The 20,336-nt window shown below is 48.7% G+C and overlaps 1 protein-coding gene across 1 annotated transcript; it reads right to left on the bottom strand.

Moving 5' to 3' along the window:
• Positions 1–2,239: 2,239 nt before the first annotated feature.
• ALOX5AP (arachidonate 5-lipoxygenase activating protein) lies at positions 2,240–10,034 on the bottom strand. Its single transcript, XM_021541877.4, has 5 exons — positions 9,868–10,034; positions 6,191–6,290; positions 5,162–5,232; positions 3,731–3,812; positions 2,240–3,089 (listed from the first exon to the last, which is right to left on the bottom strand). Exons 1-5 carry the CDS (start codon positions 9,935–9,937, stop codon positions 2,927–2,929), a joined length of 486 nt encoding a protein of 161 aa, XP_021397552.2. The 5' UTR covers positions 9,938–10,034; the 3' UTR covers positions 2,240–2,926.
• Between the last annotated feature and the right edge of the window lie 10,302 nt (positions 10,035–20,336).

Here is a 20,336-nt window from a genome sequence, read left to right on the forward strand (position 1 = left end):
AAGAGACTTTTCAGGTAGTTGTAGACAGCAGTAAGATCTCCAGTGTCTCATCAGTACTGAGTAAAGGGGGATGATCACTTCCCTGGTCCTGCTGGCCACACTGTTGCTGATCAGCAGAACTGGGAAATGTTATCTCTTCATATACAGCTGCGGCTGCAGATCAGGAGCTACCATGCTGTGCATTGCACCAAACGCGTGTGAAAACTGCCTGGAATTTTCAAGCCAGCCTTAAGCAGGAGCTGTCAGAGAGGACTGCCACTTCTGCCACCAACCACATTCCCAAGTCCAGTGTAGCTCAGTAGGTTCTTGTGTATGTGGCCCCAGCATGCATGTTTACAGTGGTGTTTGTATTTTTGCATATTTATCTGTAGAACCATAAAATCGTAGACTGGTTTGGGATGGAAAGAACCTTTAAAGGTCATCTAGTCCAACCTCATTGCAAAGAGCCTGTGTGTGCAGCTTTCTGAGTAGATGGTGTGCTAACTGCTGACGACTGTACCAACAAGATCAGGGTGGCTTTGCTGCTTAAAACAAAAACTGGAGCTGTGTATGACTGTGGGAAAAGCCCAAATATCACTGACATTGCCTTCCTTTCGCAGAAAGAGTGGGAAGGCAAATGCAACCACAAGGCCTGCCTGTAATATGAAAAACACATCGTGACATTCACCAAGAATTTACATAGTGATCAATTTATGTTGCATCTGTTTGTATGATACTGTCACTATTTCTAGATAGATGGAAAATGGATTTTTCCTACATTTTCATCTCTTTTGTTATCAGAGAAGTTTTGAGGAAGCAAGTAGGAGACGTTCTTGCAAAATAAAATATTGCAGCAAAAGATGGGCTTTGGCTCCTCTGAAAGATGACCTGATAATACCTAAGTACAACTATGTAAAAACCACCCATCCAGTTGACAGAGAATCGTAAAATATCTTGAGTTGGAACATACCCACAAGGACCATCAAGTCTAATGGAGGAGCCATAGAGTGCTATGATAGGTTATCTGACCCAAAATAGATACTTGAATCTTCTTCCTTTTATAGTTGGCTGGTGGAGAATCACTTCTCATGCGAACAGGGAAAAGCAGGAGTTCAAGTGAGCTGTTTTTGATATAGTGGACAAAAAAGCCCCACAAAGACACTCAGCTATCTGAGGAGGCCTGCAAGGTGGACACAGAGTTGAGAGAGTCACCTCCCACAAGTGACAGTTTCATTAATAAATCCCAGACCTCAGGGAGACCAAATAAGCTGGAGAACAAGGACTGGTGCTGGTGGAGCTTCTCCTGCTCTGAACTGGCTAAAGGTGGTGGCCACATGAGCCTTTGCATGAGTCTTTGCTGATCCCAGCAATGCAGACAAGCTCTGTAACTCCAGACCACTGGGGTTACCCCTCTCTTCCTGGGGTGCTGCCATGGGGCAGAAGGGTAGAGGGTCTCCACCAAGGATAGGCAGCTGGCATCAGCTATGAAGAGAGCTATGGCAGAAAAGCATGGTGTGAGGAGCATTTGGAGTGTGTTATGAGAAGGATGGGAGGGAAGGAACATGAGTGCCCTGCCTGGGAATAAGGTGTCTCAGCAGCTATAGGTTGGAAGGCTAGATTAAATTTTTTTTATTACCTATTCTAACCAGTGAGAACGTTTATAATCTTCCTGCAATAAATGTGTCTATTACTAATCTTTTGCACCTAAGATTCCTGTAGAACACAAAAAAAAAAAAAGAAAAAAAAAAGAAAAAAATAAAAAGATCTGCAGAGGAGAGCAGTCAAGCACCATTGCCCCATGCAGCACCAAAACCCTCCAGCCTTGGTGTAGTACAAAGGCTTTCTGCACCTGCTTTTGTGAACAGCTCTGCAAACCCTCTTCTCACATAGCGAGGAGTCTCATTCCCTCCCGAAGGAGTCATAAAACACAGCTTTATCCATCCTGCATGCAGCAATCAGACAGGCTTAAGAGCTTCAGCACTCGGAGGGTAGCAATATTTAAAACGATTGTGCCGACCTGTTTGCCTGCCTCGGTCTGCACCAGTAATCAAAGCTCTCCTCGGCGCAGACTTGCGGGGCACATTGTCGGAGCTGGGAGCAGAACACTGAACAGAGGGGGAGTTGTTAAGCTCAGTCCTTTTGCACAGGGCGATGCACAGCTCGCACAAAGAGCCCGGCGCTCCTGCCCTTGCTCCGCTGTCCAGCTGCTGAGCCACGGAGCACGGGGATCACACACCGGGCAAAGACGGCAGCAGACACATTTCACCGCTTTAGACTGTTTTATTAAACAAAGCCAATCAAAACTCCACCGGCGATACACCAGCTCCTCATTTACACACCACTTCTTTTCCCAGCTGTGGCAGAACAAAGAGGCTGAAGTGTAAATGAGATCAGTGTGGTGAGTGTTATGCACATGAATTTTTATCAAGGAAGGGACTGATTTGCCACCCTCCTGCGACAGCAAGAGCTTGGTCATCAAAAAGTCGGAGGGAAAGGGTAGGTGAAGAGGCTGGTCCATGCCTCTGTGTGGGCAGGGGCGTGTGGAATGCTGGTGAAAGGCTGCTCTTGTGTCTGAGAGTGACTGGGGGAGCCACCGCAGTCAGGAACAACACTGGGAGGATCCTGGGTTTTGGGACAAAAGCTAAGTACGACACAGTTATGAAGCAAGCATACAATGTTCCTTCCAGTCAGCATGCAAGATGCCTTTAGGAAAAAATTCTAAAGAATTAACTGAAAGTTGTTCCCATTCCTTGGGCGTGCCAAGTGCTCATGATAAATCTTTTTCCTGAAGAAAAAAAGTATGGCTAAATCAAACTACAGAGCTTGTCAAGCATGACATTTACAGAAATCTCACTGGGTTATGGGTTCATTTCTTAAACAGTTGAATTATAGCAGCTTCTGGGCATCAATATACAAAGCGAGCTGACCCCCTCAGTGCTGTGGGGAGTCAGGGTATGAGCAGCAATGGAGAGATCGCGCTGGTTATCGTCTTAATGTGTATCTCAAAGTCACTTCCGAAAAAGAAGATGAGATAGTAGTTGAGTATTCCAGCCACAGACATGAGGAACAGGAACAAAATGATGCGCTTTCCAAACAAGTAACCAGGAGTGCTGAGGAGACAGAAATGGGGAAAAGCAATTTGTTAATGTGCATCATCTCACATGAGAACCCTCAGACTTTGGACTCTGCTGTTGAGACCAAATGAAAGACTTCAGGGGCTGAGAGAGTGGGGGAAAATTTATTTTCTGTCTTGATTGCCAGGCAGTTGAAAGGACTTATATGTAATTTTCGGGATCCATTTGGGTCTGGATTTGGCCTTCTGTTCTCAGTGAAGGCTGATGCTTACGAAAGTGTCTGTTCAGAGACACTTGAATGTGCTCTCATCCATTACAGGCTGTGAGACAATTCTGTTTCACATGTGTGTAATTGGCTTTATTAATATAAATGAAATGTAAATATTAATATAAAAGGACAATCTTGTGGAAATAGTGACACAAACATGCAAACCCGTGTTTGTAGAGAGTCCTGTGAGCAGGAGCTGTAGGCCCCCTGACCCCAGTGCTGCTGCACATCTGACATCTGCCACAGCTACCCCCATTCATCCAAAAGAGAGGAGCTTTCCCGCACTCCCCAGTGCCAGCAGCTCTTGCAGGCACCACCACAAGCCAGTGGCTCTGCCTGTGGAAGTGCAGCATCCAGCTGTACTGCTACCACATTCTGGATTTTTTAAAGAGGCTATGCAAGTCCTTACCTCTGAGTCCTCTCCCCGAGGTAGCCCACAAAGTACTTTTGCCTCACAAACAAGTACATCAGGCCAGCAAAGGCAGCAGGAGCTAGGTAAAGGACAAAAAAACACATTAAAAACACTAACCCAGGTCTCACTGTATACACTGTCCCCATCTGCTGCCTGGGCTGGAATGGAAATGGAGATCTGCAGTCTTGGGTTATGGGACAAACACTGGAACTAGGATGGAGACCTCTGCATGGGAAACAACACTTGCCTTGCCCTCGCTCCAGCTTTTCTGAAGACTTTGTGGGTGTAACCCTGCACACAGCTGCACCCATTGCAGAGCACACACTCACCACCATCCTTCCAGTACCTAAAGGGAGCCTACAAGAAAGCTAGAGAGGGACTTTTTGCAAGGACATGAACTCATAGAACAAAGGGAAATGGAAAGAGAGCAAGTTTAGATTATATATAAAGAACTTTTTCACTGGGAGGCACTGGCACAGGTTTCACAGAGCAGTTGTGGATGCCCCATTGATGACTCAGGTGATGCACTGATGCATCACCATCCCTGTAAGTGCTCAAGGCCAGGCTGGATGGGGCTTCAAGCAATCTGGTCTGGTGGAAGGTGACCCTGCGCCTGGCAAGGGAGCTGTAATGAGATATCTCTGAGATTTTTCCAACCCAAACCATTCTATGATTTTGTGAAACCCAATGTAGGCTGTACCAGGCTCAGGAAAGAGAGTCCCAACTCAGACACTGTCCTCACCAGAAATAGAAAGCAGTTGGTAGATGTACTTCACTAGGAGCAGGTGGAGAATACACTATGGTCCAGTACTAACTTCTGAGCATAAAAAAAGGGGGTTTATCTCATATTTCTAGCCTTTCCCACAATTGCAGGCAAAACCCCTTCTTCTCCTGGTCAGGAATCTCCTTTTTTTTTCCAAAAAGCATAGCCATGTACCCCAGGTTAGCACTCATCTTCATGTTGGATAAACTCACATTGCATTGAAGGGGATCACAATTAGAAATGCAGGTCAATAGTACCAGGTGGCCCTCAGCACAGGGGAGGCACAGGGGAGAGCTGGCAGTTCTAGCAATTTAATAAATTTAGCCCATTTCCTGTCCCAAACCTGAATAATGTGGCAATAATCCAGAAACCAAGTATTAAACCCTTCACCCAAAACAAAGAGAACTCATCCATAATGCCAGTATGGGAAATGCCCCTGGCCTGGACTACCATGAATGAAGTCTGGGAACACACCTGTTAGCATAAGCCAAACCATGCCATCAGTGCTGCTGCTCAATGCTTAGCTCCAGAACAGGAGGGTAAGAGAGTCTTCCCTGCTGCAGGAGGCTTGCACCCTGAAAGTGTAACTTCCAAAGTGCTCACCATCCTTTGCAGAATGTGTCGCCAGGTTGAGGAGGGAAAAAACAAACAAACAATTGTGTTACCTTGGCTGCAGAGAAGGCCAGCACACCAAAGCACGGCGAGAAACGTAGGGTATGCATGTCCACAGTTTTGACTAGAATGGAATTTATAGGAGAGAAATCAGAGCACAGGCAAATAGAAAAAAATCAGTATGTTTCACCAGCAGAGACTGGTCGCAGGTTAATTTGGACTGCACTAGTGCTCTTGAGAGTAGACTTTTACCTCAGAGTGGTGGGACACCCCTGACCTGCCAAGGGCTGGGCTCCTCACCCAGATCTGCTTCCCTGTTTTCTCACTCAGATAATAGATGCCTTTGTGCTGCCTGATGAGGAAAACAAACCATCCTCTGCCAGCCTGGCCCCTGTGAAAGCCACTTTCTCCCTAACCCATTTGATCATGATACATGCTGTGAGCTTTATTGGCTTAAAGTCCTTTTAATTGAGTCATACCAATAAAGCTATTGGATGAAACCAGCAAATGTAGAATTGCATCACAACTAAGAGCGTCTCACAGAGTTAACATGTGTCTTTGCAGGGGAACAAGAATGGTGTCCAGCTGCCTCCTTCAGCTGTGCATGCTTGCTGAGGGAGAGAAGTGGAGAGTGATTCCATGTGGCAAAGGAGTGGAAAAGTGGAGAGCTGTATGCCAGTAGAGGTGCCAGAGACCAAGGGATTTGTACGAGCTCTGCCACCTACCTGCTCCTCAGCAGGCTGAAGTCCCTGCTGGCTTTTTCCTTTTGAGCCCTTGGCACTCTGGCTGTGCCTGTGCCACACTTCCAGCAGTGAACTGCTCTAGAGAGACCAAATGGGATGGCTACAGACCTATATAGATGCACCACACAGTGGCAAGAAGGGTGCTGAATTCAGCCAGCAAATATATCTGAAAACCTCATGTCTGAACACTGAGTGCAGCTAGGGATTATGTACAAAGCCTTCACCTGAGGCACTTTGGAATCCACCCCTGGCCCCCAAAAGGGTTTGGAATTAATTTTAATGCAGAACATGATGAACCCCACTCTACCCTCACTGACTCCTCAGTTCTTGTCTACTCACTTGGCAGTGTAGACACGGTCGAAGGAGGAGGATCCCTGCCGCAGCAACACCTTCCCGTTGCAGTGTCTGCTTTCATGCTCCACTTTGTTAGCGAAAAAAGCTGTTAAAAAACCACAGAGTATTCAGTCTGAGATCTCACCTGAAGATATTGCAGAAGTTGGGCACTGTGGGCTCAGCTCTGTTCCCATAAGCATCAATGCTGGACAGATGGCGGAAGAAACACAAGTGCGTGAGGGTACTGGATGTGGCCAGCGTGCTCACTCTGTCACCCAGGTTTAACCAAACCCTCCATGCATCCCCACATGTCTCTATGTGGCTGGTAGCAGCCTCTCACCTCCAATCCCTGCTTCATCCCAGGTTTGCACTTTGGGCAGTCTCTGCATCTCTGCTACAGAAATGCTGCTCTGACCCGGTCCTTTGAGCTCAGTGGGAAAAGAGCTTTCCAGTCAGAGCTGCCAGTCCCAAATCTTGCTCTCCAACAGAGTAGGGAGACAAGGGAGTCTATTCTCTTTTACTGAAATCCATTTGCCAAACCAAGGGCATCTTGCAGGGCTGGTTCTTTTCCCAGAAATGCCCAAAGAAAGCCTGGTCTTAATGTCTGATCTGTGTGCATCCTCATTTTAAGCAAGAGTTGTGTCAGAGTGTTAGTTGCTACAAAAATGCAACATTTCAAGATAATGTATCATGCTCTTGACAAACACATTTTATCTGATGACACTAAACCAGAGACCATCAATCATATGTCTAAGTACACCAGAGAGAGCTCCAGCTGGCTAAAAGCTGCAAGCTTTCTGTTGTTGTGCACCCCATCTTAAGTGTGTCCAAATCATTCTCTGGTTTGGAATATTCACCTAATACATACACATGAAAGGTAGCCCATCAGGAAAGACATTATTATAACAATAAAAATTTAGCTATATAAGCCATAGGATTTTATCCCTGCAATCTGAAGAGTTGCCTCTTTCTGCCCACCCCCCCCCCCCCCCCACCCCGTTCACTGATGCTGTAAATAGGTCTTTTGTACTTCCACTGTCTTTAACAAAAACTACTGAGTTTTTCGGTTCCCAGTATTGTGGGATCCCCTGGGTACGTACAGCCCTTCTGCAGAGAAACCCACAGTGCTGTAAGCCAGCATCCCTACTCTGAGCCAGGCTGCAGACCCTCCCACTGCCACCAGCACAGTGCACTGGCTGGCTCCTGGGGGACCCAGACCAGACATCATCTGCTGGCAGAGTTCTCAGCATCTCCATCTGCACACCAGCACAGCCTTTGACAAAGAGGTTACCCTGCCTACAGTGACTAAGAGGACCTAATTGAAGAGGACAGAGTTATCAGCACTTTTTTGTCCAGTGCTGAGCTGCAGAAATGGACTTCCTGCAGGTCAGGGACCACATGGACTCACTGGTAGCATACCTCCTCCCTTTCTTATATAATGCTTGAAAATCTCTAGAAAATACCACATACTTGGGTTTCTTTTTTCCAAGAAAGCCAAGTAAGCTATTTATCTCCCTCTCCACTGCTGCAGCTGCTGCCACTTCCCAAATATCAGCTTGCTGCTGCAGAGAAGTTCCACTATGCTAGGAGCCAAGAGGGTGTTTTTACAAGCCATCATGAGAGGAGTGAGCAGAGCAAGGCTGGAGTGGAGACGTTCAATTCACCTCAGTTGTTCCAGGAGATAACGCCCTGAGGCTCCAAGGCTGCAAGACTGCCCAGAGCCTGAACAGTGGGAGTCCCACTCTGATCAAGGTAACATGCAAGAGTTCAGTGTAAGCCTGGTTGTTTCACAAATCTGTAACAACAGAAACTGGGAGCTGATGATCCCACATAGCCAGTACTTGCAAACATGTTCCTTATTTCTCTCCACTTGGCTTCCTCTGTCCCGATCTGCTCAGCAATGACCACTGATTTGCCCTGAAGCTGCTGGATTGCAAGATATCTCTGGTAAAAGAATAAAACTTTAGGCTGCATGCGTCACTCAGTGGTATGTGGCCATGTGAGTCATTCTGTAGGATGTGGAGATTCCATCATGAACAAGGTGACAGGAAATGGACACCAAAGTGGGGCGGCACCATAGCCCACCTCCATCTTCTGGAATAACAGCATTCAAGCTATAGTCTAGTCCTGCACCCTCTGCAGAGAAGCATTTAATCACAAATTTACATGGCACTGACTTCATGCACTCAGAGACAGTCAAGCAGAGGCCCAAGTGCTTTGCTGAATGAGAGCCACAGCAAGAGTTCAGCACACCTGATACCCCTTGACAAATATTTCTACTGCCTTCATAATTGCATTCACTGCAAGACTGTGTATCAGGTCTGCTCTTTCTAGACAGAAAGCTTGGGAAGAGGAAATCAGATGACGCAAAGCCTGAAATCATGGTTTAGGGCTGTCTGCCTCACATGCTTGACAGACTCTGACAAGCATCCTACTTCCCCTTTGTAACAGTGGGGTCCATAATCTCACAGACAGATAAAAGGACATGTTTGGAAGTCTGACATGCATGAGTGAGAGGAAAAAAACCTGTAGATAAAGTCATATTATTACATAGCAAGAAATGTATATTTGACACATTTCCTTAATTACAGTATGTACTCTGGTCTTAATGTGCCATATTCTGGTGATGTCACACATTGTGCATTTGCCAGAGAATAGCATTGGGTTAAGTGATGTGGCATTTAGTGCCTATGTTGAAACTAAACCAGTCTGCATCTCTTTTTTTTTTTTTTTTTTTTTTGCTCTTTGCTCTTTGGCAGCTAGGCTCCCACCACTTCCCCCTCCCTGCAGCAGCCCAAGAATAGCCCACTTCCTAGGACTTTGTGTTCAGTGGGAATCTCCCATTTGTAATAAGATGCCTTCACTACAGATTTCTGGAATTTTCACCAGCCACCCAGCCCATTGCTGAATCTCTTTGAACCTGGGCAAACTTAGTGCAGCTGAGCCAAAACTCCTTTCTTTGAATTCTGGGCAGAATTTTCTGCTCAAAAAAGTATTTGCAAGAGAGGATGAAGAAGTTAAAATAAAATTTGCAGAGGAGAGATACTTGTTTTATTTAAAAAAATCTTGAATACTATACAAGGGACTGTACAAGGTCTGAATAAGAGCTAGAGAAGGAAACTTCACCATCTCAGGAAATGTACAGTGTTCTTGGGACCACAGTTAATTGAGATTAGCTATACTGCAGGAATGGGAGATGCAGGAAAGCAGGAGAGCTGCCTGCCCACAAATAGCCCACACAGACTCCTCCAATTCTGTTTCCTTCACCCAGATCCATGTTCCCCCAGGGACTCCATCCTTGCACATGGCAGCAGGGCTTCAGCTTGAAAGCAGCTCTGCCTGACCATAGCATGGATCTAGTTCAGAAAAGGAGGTCTTAATCATCAAATAAGAATTCATATTGCCACAGGGTATCCCAGCATATTAGTCCTTACATTAGCTGAAATGTGTAACAAACTCACTCCAGAACGTCAGAGAGTAAGACCATGTGACTGTCAGGATACTGCCAACATGTCACACAGAATTCCATTCTTAGAAGGCTGCTTCTAAAGCCAAAGCCATGCTTTAGAATGCATGCACTTATAACTAAAGATTATCTATCCAAAGATCAGCTCCAAATATGTCATCCTGAACTTTCCTCAGCTCCCTTCTATCTCTTAAATAAATGTTTATTTTTGTCTTACCATTCTGGACAACACTGAGCAGGGTGACGATGGCAAGCAGGACAATGCTTCCCAGGGTCTCCTGGTCCATTTTGTGAGAGGGCTCTCAGGGTGGATGGTGCAGCCTCCGTGGCAGCTCAGTGCTACGAGCACAGAACGAGGAAGTGAAGGTCTTATCTTGAATCATGAAACACTTCCTATGGTTTCACAGGAGAGTGGCAGCACCCTCTGCTCTGGTGCCTATGAGACCAACAACCACAGGCTCACTCACTCGTCGTGTACAGATGAATCCCAGGGAAAAAAAGAGATTACACTCTGTGATCTAAGATGATACATAATGTGGAAAGGTACCTATTGCCCTTCCCACAGACAAGCAAAACCTGGATATCTAAAGCATGTGCCAGCATTTGGCCAGCTGTGTGGAACAGCAGAAGGCTGGAAGAAACCAGTCAGGCTACCACAGCATTGTCAGCAAGTGCTCAGCCCCTCCACAAGTAGCTGGGAGGAGAAATAATGTTGAAAAGTCTCAGCAATGGTGTTGCTCTCATGCAGATGCTCTTCCTGGTCACATCTCCATCAGCCTCATCAGTGAGGAGGCCCCAGGCCTGCACATCACAAGCCAGAGTTCCTGAACCCCCTGGAATATTGGAATGGGCAGTACACCAGTGCTGTGAGCATTGCTGCTGAGTGCAGAAATATGTCTTTTGTTACCAGGCATGGATCCTGCATCCTTCCCCCTACAAATAACTCCTTGGAAGACAGCAACAGCTACAAGCATTCAGTGTTTTACAGGCTCAGACTTCACAGCTGTGCCCAAATTTTAGTGCTTGAAGCCCAGTATAGCTGAGCACAATTGATGCAACATATTCACAGCTCGGATCCAACCCCTTGATGAAGCTGGCACAGAAGCACAGGCTGCAGTGCTGGACAGAGGGGTGGGTTGACCTTAGCTGAACATCAGGTGCCCACCCAAGCCACCCTATCTCCCCTACTCAACTGGACAAGGAAGAGAAAATACAACAAAAGGCTAAGGGGTTAAGATAAGGGCAGGAAGAGATCACTCACTAGTTACTGTCATAGGCAAGTCAAACCTCACTCTGGGTGGGACACAGCCACCACTCCACAGGTAGGAGTTCCCAGCAGGAGCCAACCTGCATAACCTATCTTTTCCAACGGGGACACATTTACTTACAATGGTGTTTTTAGCCAGTCTTTCTACTATGCAAATTTTTATAATCTGTAGTCTTATATATGGAAAACTCTCATATACTTTGGGTATAAACAAATAAGCAGAAATGAAGTGGTTGAGAGGTAGGTGATTAACACTGTGAGCTGTGACGTAGTTATCACAATAGGAAAAGGCTGTCTTTCTGGGATGCCTTCCCTACAGTCCATACAGATACGGCGGTGTGAGAAGCAAGGCCATAAAGAATATCAAGGTTTAGATTTGGCCTGTGATTTTTTCTTTAGATTTTTAACTTTTGCCAGATCTGCTTGAGGAAAAAAACAAAATTCAAGAACAAAAAGAGAAGGAAAACAGCTGTTTGAGAATGTTTGTAGTCAGGCTAAAGTTCTCTTTTTCCTCAGAATACAATATTTTCCTACTTGAGCAAAGGATTGATTTCTATTGAGCCCAGGATTGTAGCTGTTATTTAGGGATGGTATTTAATGCTAAGCATCTACTAATGTTCTGAGAAGAAAAACCCATCACCTAAAAGCCATTATGCAATTAAGTCAAAAGAAGAATATTGTCTAAGCAGACAGATCAGTGTTATGACTGTAAAGAGGAGCTGTGCATGGGCATGGGCAAGCAGGAGAGAGCTGCTGACAGGAGAGGATGAAGGGGACAGCACAGGTCCTCAGGGCATCTGTGGTAGGAGGATTCCCACTCGTCCTCCTGCAGAAGGCATTATCCTTCTGCTACCTGTTTTGTGCTGGTGCAAACCTACCAGGCAACCTGCAGCTTGCTTTTGATTTACAACTGGCAGTACAAGCACAAGAGCCTGCTCCAACTTGCCAAGAAAACACACACACTTCCCTCCTATCAAAGATTTCCCAGAGGTGACTTCTATTCAGCAGAACTCTTGTATAAAAGAGGGTAGGAATCAGGCTGCTAAGGTGTGAAGTTGCCATTATGCAAAAAAACCCACAACACACCAGGAGTTTATGCCAGCAGGCTTTCCAGCTGGCTGACCCAAGCTCCCATCCCTCACCCGGTGCGCTGGCCACATGGTGAGAGATGAGCTGATGATGCCTTTGCTTTCTCCTTGCCCTGTTCATTGTTTTGCAGCTCTTTGCTTTGCTGCTGCTCAGTGCCTCTCACCACACACTCATCCCCACTTTGCTCTTCTGCTCTACCCCTTCTGATTTCCCCCCATCCCCTGGCACCACTTTGGCATTTTGGCACTTGACATCCCCAGTGGTCTTCTGGAAACCCAGCCTGTTTCCTCCTCTCACCCAGGTTTGCTCCAAAGCCATCCCACATGTATGCGTGGAGGAAAGCAGGGTTTCACACTCCTCCCTGCAGTAAAAAAAAAAAAAACATGACATCAATTCCAGGTCTTGTTAAAATGATTTCTTGGTGTGCAAGGAGAAAAAAGCTTTGCCAACAAGAACATCTTTGGTATGGCTGCCTTAAGAAAGGAACTGAAGGGTTTTGTTTTGTTGGGTTTTTGTTATTTGGTTGGTTCTTTGAGGGCAGCATCACTCTGAGGGCTCTGCTTGAGGAAAAACAAGGAAATTAAGGTGGTATGTGAGACATGGAATAAGAAATCCCTTTACCATGGAAAGGCAACACTGTTGTACAGCCAGACAGAGCAGAAACCTCTTGGGGGGAGGAACATCACCTTTTCATACCCCTTAGCACTGGAATAGCTGCTGGGTAGAAGGAGATTCTGGCAATTTTTTTGCAATTTGGGGAATTGCCTTTGCAAGGGAATGCTAAAATGACTCTGCTAGCAGTGTTTTCCATATTTACACACTAAATTGTTCCTTCTCCCTGAGACCTAAACACACACAAGATCACTGTCTGGATAAGACAAAGTTGGCACCAGTGGAAAACCCCATCCACCTGGGAGAAACATCAGTGCAAAGCACCTCCATCATGTCTCACTTGGACCTTTGAAATAAGGGATTTTCCTGAATAGACAAAAGAAAAAAAAATTAAAGGGGGCATGCAGGAAGGGATACACACATTAGGGAACAGTGTCTGCGCCTTCTGTAACCCCCAGGTGTGGTCAGAACTCTTCAGGCACAGGCAATTCAGGACTTTGGCAGCTGCTGTCAGACCCCCGCCCTTTTCCTTGCTGTATGGCTGTTTGACATCCACATCATCCTGTCCAAGGAAGATAACCTTGACAAAGTGAGCAATGAAGCTCACGAAAATGTGCAAAGCCAGCAAGCTTTTCCAGTTGCTCTGCGAGGCTTCCTACACGTTAATCTCCTCCTCTGGAATCTTGAACAGCCAGTCAAAATAATCCCTTTGTAGAATTGCTTTCATGGTGAAGAGGAAAGGAGTGGGAACACAGATCTATAAATACCTTTTGGGATGTTCATCTCTCCTGTCATGCACTGCGATCAGAGCTCTGGAGAAAGGACTCCAATGAAAGTGCGTCTTGATAAAATAAAGGCTGCTTGCGTGAAGCTCCCACATATGAAAGCCAGGTGACACCCAGCTGTCATGCTTTGTCATAAATGCAAGGGAACACAAGCCCCTTGGACTGTCTGGTTAATATGAGCACTGTGCTTTGCAAACTTAAAGCACCGCAGCCCCATCAGATGTAGTGCACACGCACACGTGTGGGTGACTCCCTGCCGTCACGACAGCCTGCCTCGGCATCGCATCCTTGCTGAACCCTGACAGAACCCCAGCGGAGCACGTGAACAGAGCTGGCACTGTAAAGTGCAGCATGAAGAAAAGGGCAATGCTACAAGTTTTAAAATGCTGCCTTCATTCTGCGCAGCCAAGAGAATGAGCCAACAGAGCACCGCCTCAAACACCCCTCCTCCTCCACATTTCACAGGCTTCCTCCTCTCACTCAGTTTTCATATTCCTTGTACAAATTCAGCTCAAAACAGAGTTGGAAGACAGAAGCTGTAGGCCCTCCAGGTCCCCTGGCACAACCTCCTCCTCCTCATCCTCTATGTCCCATTGTCATGGTTCAACCCCAACCAGCAACTTAGCCCCACACAGCCACTTGCTCACTCCCCACCAGTGAGATGGGGGAGAGAATCAGAAGGATAGAAGCGAGAAAAGGGTTAGGAAATTCCACACATGCAGGCAAATAAAAACAATAAATGCATTCAGCACTTCCCACAGGCAGGCAGGTGTTCAGCCATTTCCAGGAAAGCCAGGTTCCATCACATAATTGTTACTGTGGAAGTGCTATCACTCCAAGTGTTCCCTCCTTTCTCCTTCTTCCCCTAGCTTTATATGTTGAGCATGGTGCTAATGGTATGGGGTAAGCCTTGGATCTCCTGGATCAGCTGGCCTGGCTCTGTCTCCTCTCAATTCTTGTGTACCCCCAGTCCACTGGGTGGGTGGTACACCCCACTGGTGGTGGGGTGACGTGAAAGGACTTTGCGTAAGTCCTGCTCAGCATCCCTTTGTGATCAGCAGCCTTTCCAGCACCAATCCAAAACAGAGCCACATGCTAGCTACCAGGAAGAAAATTAACTCTACCCACAGTATTTCAGATGGGGCCGTACCAGAACTGAGCAGAATCACCCCACTTGACCTGCTGGCAATGCTTTGTCTAATGTGACCCAGGGTACCATTCACCTTTTTGGCCACAAAAGCCCACTGCTGGCTCATGCTATCCACCAGGAAACCCAAATTCCTTTCTGTGGGTTGAATTCTAGATGGGTGCCCCCAGCATGTCCTGGTGCATGATGTTTTTTTTGTCTACAGCTGCAGGACTTTGCACTTCTCCTTGCTGAACTTCATGAGGTAAACATCAGTCCATTCCTCCAACCTGTCAAGGTTCCTCTGGATAGCAGCATCACCCTCTGCTCTGTCTGCCACTCCTGTGAGTCTGGTGCTGTCTGCAAACTTGCTGAGGGTAAACTCTGGCCCATCATCCAGATCCTTAATGGGATGTTGTGCAATATTGATCCCTGGAGTGTGGAGTTGCGTTATGTATATGTTTTATTATCCCTGTATTATGTATTGGTTTATTCCTTTGTACCCCCGTGTGCAACTTGGTTTATCCCCAGTTTTCCCGCCTTGTCCGCCCTTCCCGCCTTCCCAGTATCTATCCATCACCCTGAAAGAGGCATTTTACCCACCCCGGGTGCCTTGTCTATCACTCGGTGCCCCTTCCCATCCATCCAGAAGCTTCTACTCAGGGCACCGGGTGATTGGGCGAGGACCTGGGACTCCCCCCATATCCTTCCCCCATTGGACCCCACCATATCCCCCCATCCCGGAGCCACCCCCTATCCCTATCCCCATTGGTCGTTGGATACCCCTCCCTTACAGTTTATAAGCCAGTGCAAGCACCTTGTGCTTGTTCCTGTTGGCTGGCACCGTTCTAGGATATTTGGCCCCGTTGGGCTACAATAAACTCGGACTTAGCCCCCAGCAGGATCCGCTCTTCATTTACCACCGCGAGGCTTGCTAGCGCTGCCCGGAACCCACAAAGGCACTCTCCAAACCCCAGCTGGGAGCGGCGGAGGGTGCCTCCATCGCCCGCCCTCGCCCCACAAGAGCTAGCCGGGGCTGAGACAAAGGGAACCGGGGCGGGAGCGCGGCAGCTGGCGCCCAACGTGGGGCCCCGTTTTCGCGGCGTTGGACCCTCGTTTGAGGATTTTAGGGTCGCGCAGACCTGAAGAATCGTCCTCCTGGCCGTCAGCTACCCCGGCGAGAGCAGACCCACGTTTTAGTGGGTGGCACTCTTGGGGACAGGATCGGCAGCTCTGGAAAGCACCTCCAGAGTCGATTCTCTCGCGGAGAAGCCCTGCGATTGGTTTTTCTTTTCCACCCTTCCCTCTCGGACCCCTGTGGTTTGTGAGTATAGGGGCCCCTGGGGCTTTCCCGGTCCTTTTTTTGGTTGGTTCCTTTCCCCTAGGGTTTAGGGGAAGGATCCCTTTTTGGTGGGTTTCTTTTTCCCCGGGGTTCGGGGAAAAAATTCCTGTTTTTGGTGCTTCCCTTTCCGGGCGGGAAGCTAAAGGACCGCGACAAAGCCGGAAGTGTGGTCTTTTGTTTTTCGTTCGTGTTTTCCCAATCGTAGGCGCTGCAGCACGATTTAACATCTAACAGCCATGGGTGCAAGGCTGTCCGTGCCGCAAAAGAGCATTTATTCCCAAGTTGTGGGTATCCTTTTAGTGGGGGGAATTAAGGTTAAAAAATCTGAAGTAAAACGGTTCGTTCAGTGGTTGTCGCAAACTTTCCCTGACATTTCGCCAGCTAAATTATACCAAGCTCCTTTTTGGGAACAGGTAGCGGGGAAGATCCTGCGACAGTCAGATCTCTCTCTCTCCATATTCACCCATTTGGCTCTCCAAATTCGCGATATAATTAAATATCGCTACGAAAGTCTGCCACTGCCAGCCGCAAACAAACCGATCCCCAGTTCGGCGGGTAGTTCATATAACCCTACTCCGCTTCCCTGTCCCTCAGCCCGGTCGCTGCAGTACGATGCGGCAGCCGCCGCTGCGGCAGAGCGCGGGGCGGCTGCTGTCGCTGCTCCCGAGGCTGCGGCTGCGGCAGGGCACGGGGCGGCTGCTGTCGCTGCTCCCGCGGCTGCGGCTGCGGCGGGCGCTGCGGGAAAACTGCGGCAAAACTCTCCCTCTCTCCCGAAGTCGGGTATTATCAGACAGGCATCCCGGCATTGCCCGCAGGCAGATTCTGGCCCCTCTGAGAATACCCTAGACACCCCGCAGAGCGGTGCAGGCACTGTCTCTGCTTCTACCCGTTCCCCTTCTTCCCCGCGCTGTACAGCCCCGTCCCATACAGACTCCGTTCGTTTTCAGTTATCCCAAACCCCCGAAGATCCCTCATCCCCCATCCTCCATCCCCAAACCCCACGAAATGGCTCCCCTTCTTCCCCCTTCCCCAGGACACAAGATGGAGGTGACCGCGTGGGTTTTCCCGCCACTCGTGCTCCTTCTTCCCATGATCCCTGTCCTCCCCCCTCCCATAATCCCTTCCGGCAAACCAACCCCTTCTGCTCCCCAGATTTCTCCGCCCACCTCCCTCCTCCACCCCCCGTCAACTCCCCCTCCATTGAATTATTCAACACCCCACCCCTCAGCTCCACCCCCGGAGAGGGGAGTCCCCACCATACCACTCCCCCTGCTCCAGACCACGCCTCGTCCCCTGGTTCCCACGACCCCACTTCCAGTTCCCACGCTTTCGGTTCCGGGGGGGGGGAGCGTGGGAACCCCGATCCACCCCAGTCCCTACCTGCCTTCTCGGCCGCACCTGTCACCTGTACCCCGCGGCAGGGGGGTAGGCCCCTTGCACAGTGGTCCCCCATCCCCCAGCAGACCATCAAAGAGCTCTGCAAGGCCAAGAAGGGGTTCGGAATGGAAAGCGAATACTTCCGAGGCTTATTAAAAGCAACCCTCTCCTCCAAACAATATGTCCCAGCAGACATGCGAACTCTCTTCTCCTGTTTAATTACCCACGGAGAATTCCTCATCTGGGAGTCCGAGTGGAAGCGGGAGATCAGAGAGGTGTTACCTGACCTCTGGGCCAATGCAGATAGCTCTAGGGATGAGGATGGGGCTGTAATATCGCTAGACCACTTGTGTGGGGAGGGGGATTGGAAAATGGGGACCAAGCAGGCGGAAAAAATCCCCAGAGAGGCGCTGCAAGTCAGCACTAGGGCAGCAGAAAAGGCGTTTTTTAAGTTAAGACCCAGCGGTACGGTTATTAACTTCTTGTCCCTAAAGCAGGAATCCCTAGAACCTTTTGTCGCGTTCGTGGATCGCTTGCATCACGCGATGGAGGCTCAGGTCCCGGACGAGAGGCTGCGAGAGGGGATGCTTGCCACAGTTGCGAGGCAGAACGCTAACGACGCGTGCCGGCAAGCAATCCTCAGTCTGCCCCTGGACCCTGAGCCTACCCTTCAAAGCATGCTACAAGTCTGTGCGAAAAAGGTGACAGTTCCTGCTAAAGACATTCCAGAGACTCCTAAACCACCAACAAAGAGAGTAGCCTTCGTTGAAGCCGTGACACCGCCAGCCACCCCTTCTCCAGATCGCCGCCCTACAGGAGCACCCCCGAGGAGACAACAGCACCATCAGGCCTGCAATCTATGTAGGCAGAAGGGACATTGGGCTTCCCAATGCCCGCTGAGGGACGAGTTTTTTAGGTTTAAACAGCAGCGACAAGAAAAGAGTGCCCCCAACTCGGGGGGAAAACAAAAAAACTGAGTCATCAGCGCAGTCCCTCCCTGCGCGAGGACATAAATATGGTGGGTTCTATAACATCAGAGGAGGGGAGGGACGACTACCTGCAATGCCCACCTGAGGACATTTCACTGGACTTGACACACCAGATTATGGCTGACAAACCAGCCTATATGAGGGAAGATGTGGATTTCATTCCCACTGCTTGGCTGGGTCGAGGCCCGAACCAGCCCAAGCCGATACTTAACATCGTATCTGGTTTCTCCCCATATAGGTTGGCCCTGACTGAAGCTCTGCACCTAAGGGACAGCGACTGGCACTCCATCGCTGTCGACACAGAAGACCCAGGAACCTGGAGGAACCTCCACAGTAAGTACATCGTTCTTGGGGACACAAAATTCACGCCTCTCGAAGTCACTATTGCACCATCCCTGACATCTAGGAACACCGAGCGATTAGTGGTGTGGCTGCACTGCCCCCATCCTCCAATCTTCCTTCCCAAGGGCCAAATCATCGCCCAAGCCATTCCAGCATCTGGGCCTCCGGCACACCCTGAGAATCTATGGAAGAAGTCAGCGAAGAAGAGCTACCAGGTGTGCCAGGCCCAGGTCATAGGGAAGGAAAGACCAAAGCTCTCCTGCTATATGCGGAAGGATGGGGAGTACAAACACCTAAGCGGTCTCCTAGATACAGGAGCAGACGTGACAGTCATTCCCGCACGGGATTGGCCGTCACGCTGGGAATTGCAAAACGTGGCGGAGAAAATTCAAGGTGTAGGGGGTTCTCAATTGGCAAAGCAATCAAAAAACATCGTAAAATTTGAGGGGCCGAACGGACAATCAGCCTATTTACGCCCGTTCGTATTAGATTACACAGAACCCTTATGGGGGAGAGACCTGATGGCCCAGTGGGGGGTCACAATTAACATCCCGACCCCCCAGGTTTTTCGGGCAACAGTCACTGAAGAGCGTCCTACCCGAAAACTTAATTGGCTCACAGATACACCAGTGTGGGTAGAGCAGTGGCCGCTCAATAAACAGAAATTAAAAGCGCTTCGGGAGCTCGTGAACGAGCAACTTGCCAAAGGGAATATCCAGGAAACAACATCCCCCTGGAATTCCCCTGTCTTTGTCCTGAAAAAACCTGGCAAAGACGAGTGGCGCCTCCTTCATGACCTTCGCGCCATCAACAATGTAATAGAAGACATGGGTCCTCTCCAGCCAGGGATGCCGTCCCCCACGATGTTACCAGAAAATTGGGAATTAGCTGTCATTGACATCAAAAATTGTTTTTTCCAAATTCCCCTACACCCTGATGACGCACCACGGTTCGCCTTCTCAGTTCCTTCCATCAACCGAGAAGCCCCAATGGAGAGATACCACTGGAAAGTTCTTCCCCAAGGCATGAAAGTCAGCCCAAGCATTTGCCAGTGGTACGTCTCTTCATTGCTGTCCCCTGTGCGTGCAGCCACCGAGGGCGTGATCATCCAGCACTATATGGATGATATTCTTATTTGTGCCCCCAACAGCGATCTACTTACACACGCGCTTGAACTGACAACCAGTGCGTTGGTTGCTGTAGGGTTCGAGCTGCGAGAAGATAAGATTCAAAGAATGCCACCTTGGAAGTACCTGGGTTTGGAGATAAACAAGCGGACCATTGTTCCGCAGAAATTGGCCATAAAAAATTCAATTCAGACTCTAGCCGACGTGCAGCAGCTGTGTGGGTCTTTAAACTGGGTGAGACCCTGGTTAGGTATTAACAACGAAGACCTAGCCCCTCTTTTCAATTTATTGAAAGGGGGGGAAGAGCCTAGTTCTCCCAGGGAACTCACTCCAGAAGCCAAAGCTGCTTTGCAGAAGGTTCAGGAGGCAATGTCTGCCAGGCAGGCCCACAGGTACGATCCGGGCCTGCCCTTCAGATTCATCATATTGGGCAGACTGCCACACCTCCACGGAGTCATCTTCCAATGGGCAGACACCCTAGGAAAGGGCAAGGATAAGGACAAAAGGGACCCACTCTCCATCATAGAGTGGGTATTCCTGAGTCATTCACGATCCAAAAGGTTGACACGGCCACAAGAGCTGGTGGCAGAGCTAATCCGCAAAGCGAGAACACGGATTCGGGAGCTGGCG

This window comes from Lonchura striata, chromosome 1 (genome assembly GCF_050655825.1).
Source record: "Lonchura striata isolate lonStrDom1 chromosome 1, ASM5065582v1, whole genome shotgun sequence".
Classification (NCBI taxonomy): Eukaryota; Metazoa; Chordata; class Aves; order Passeriformes; family Estrildidae; genus Lonchura; species Lonchura striata.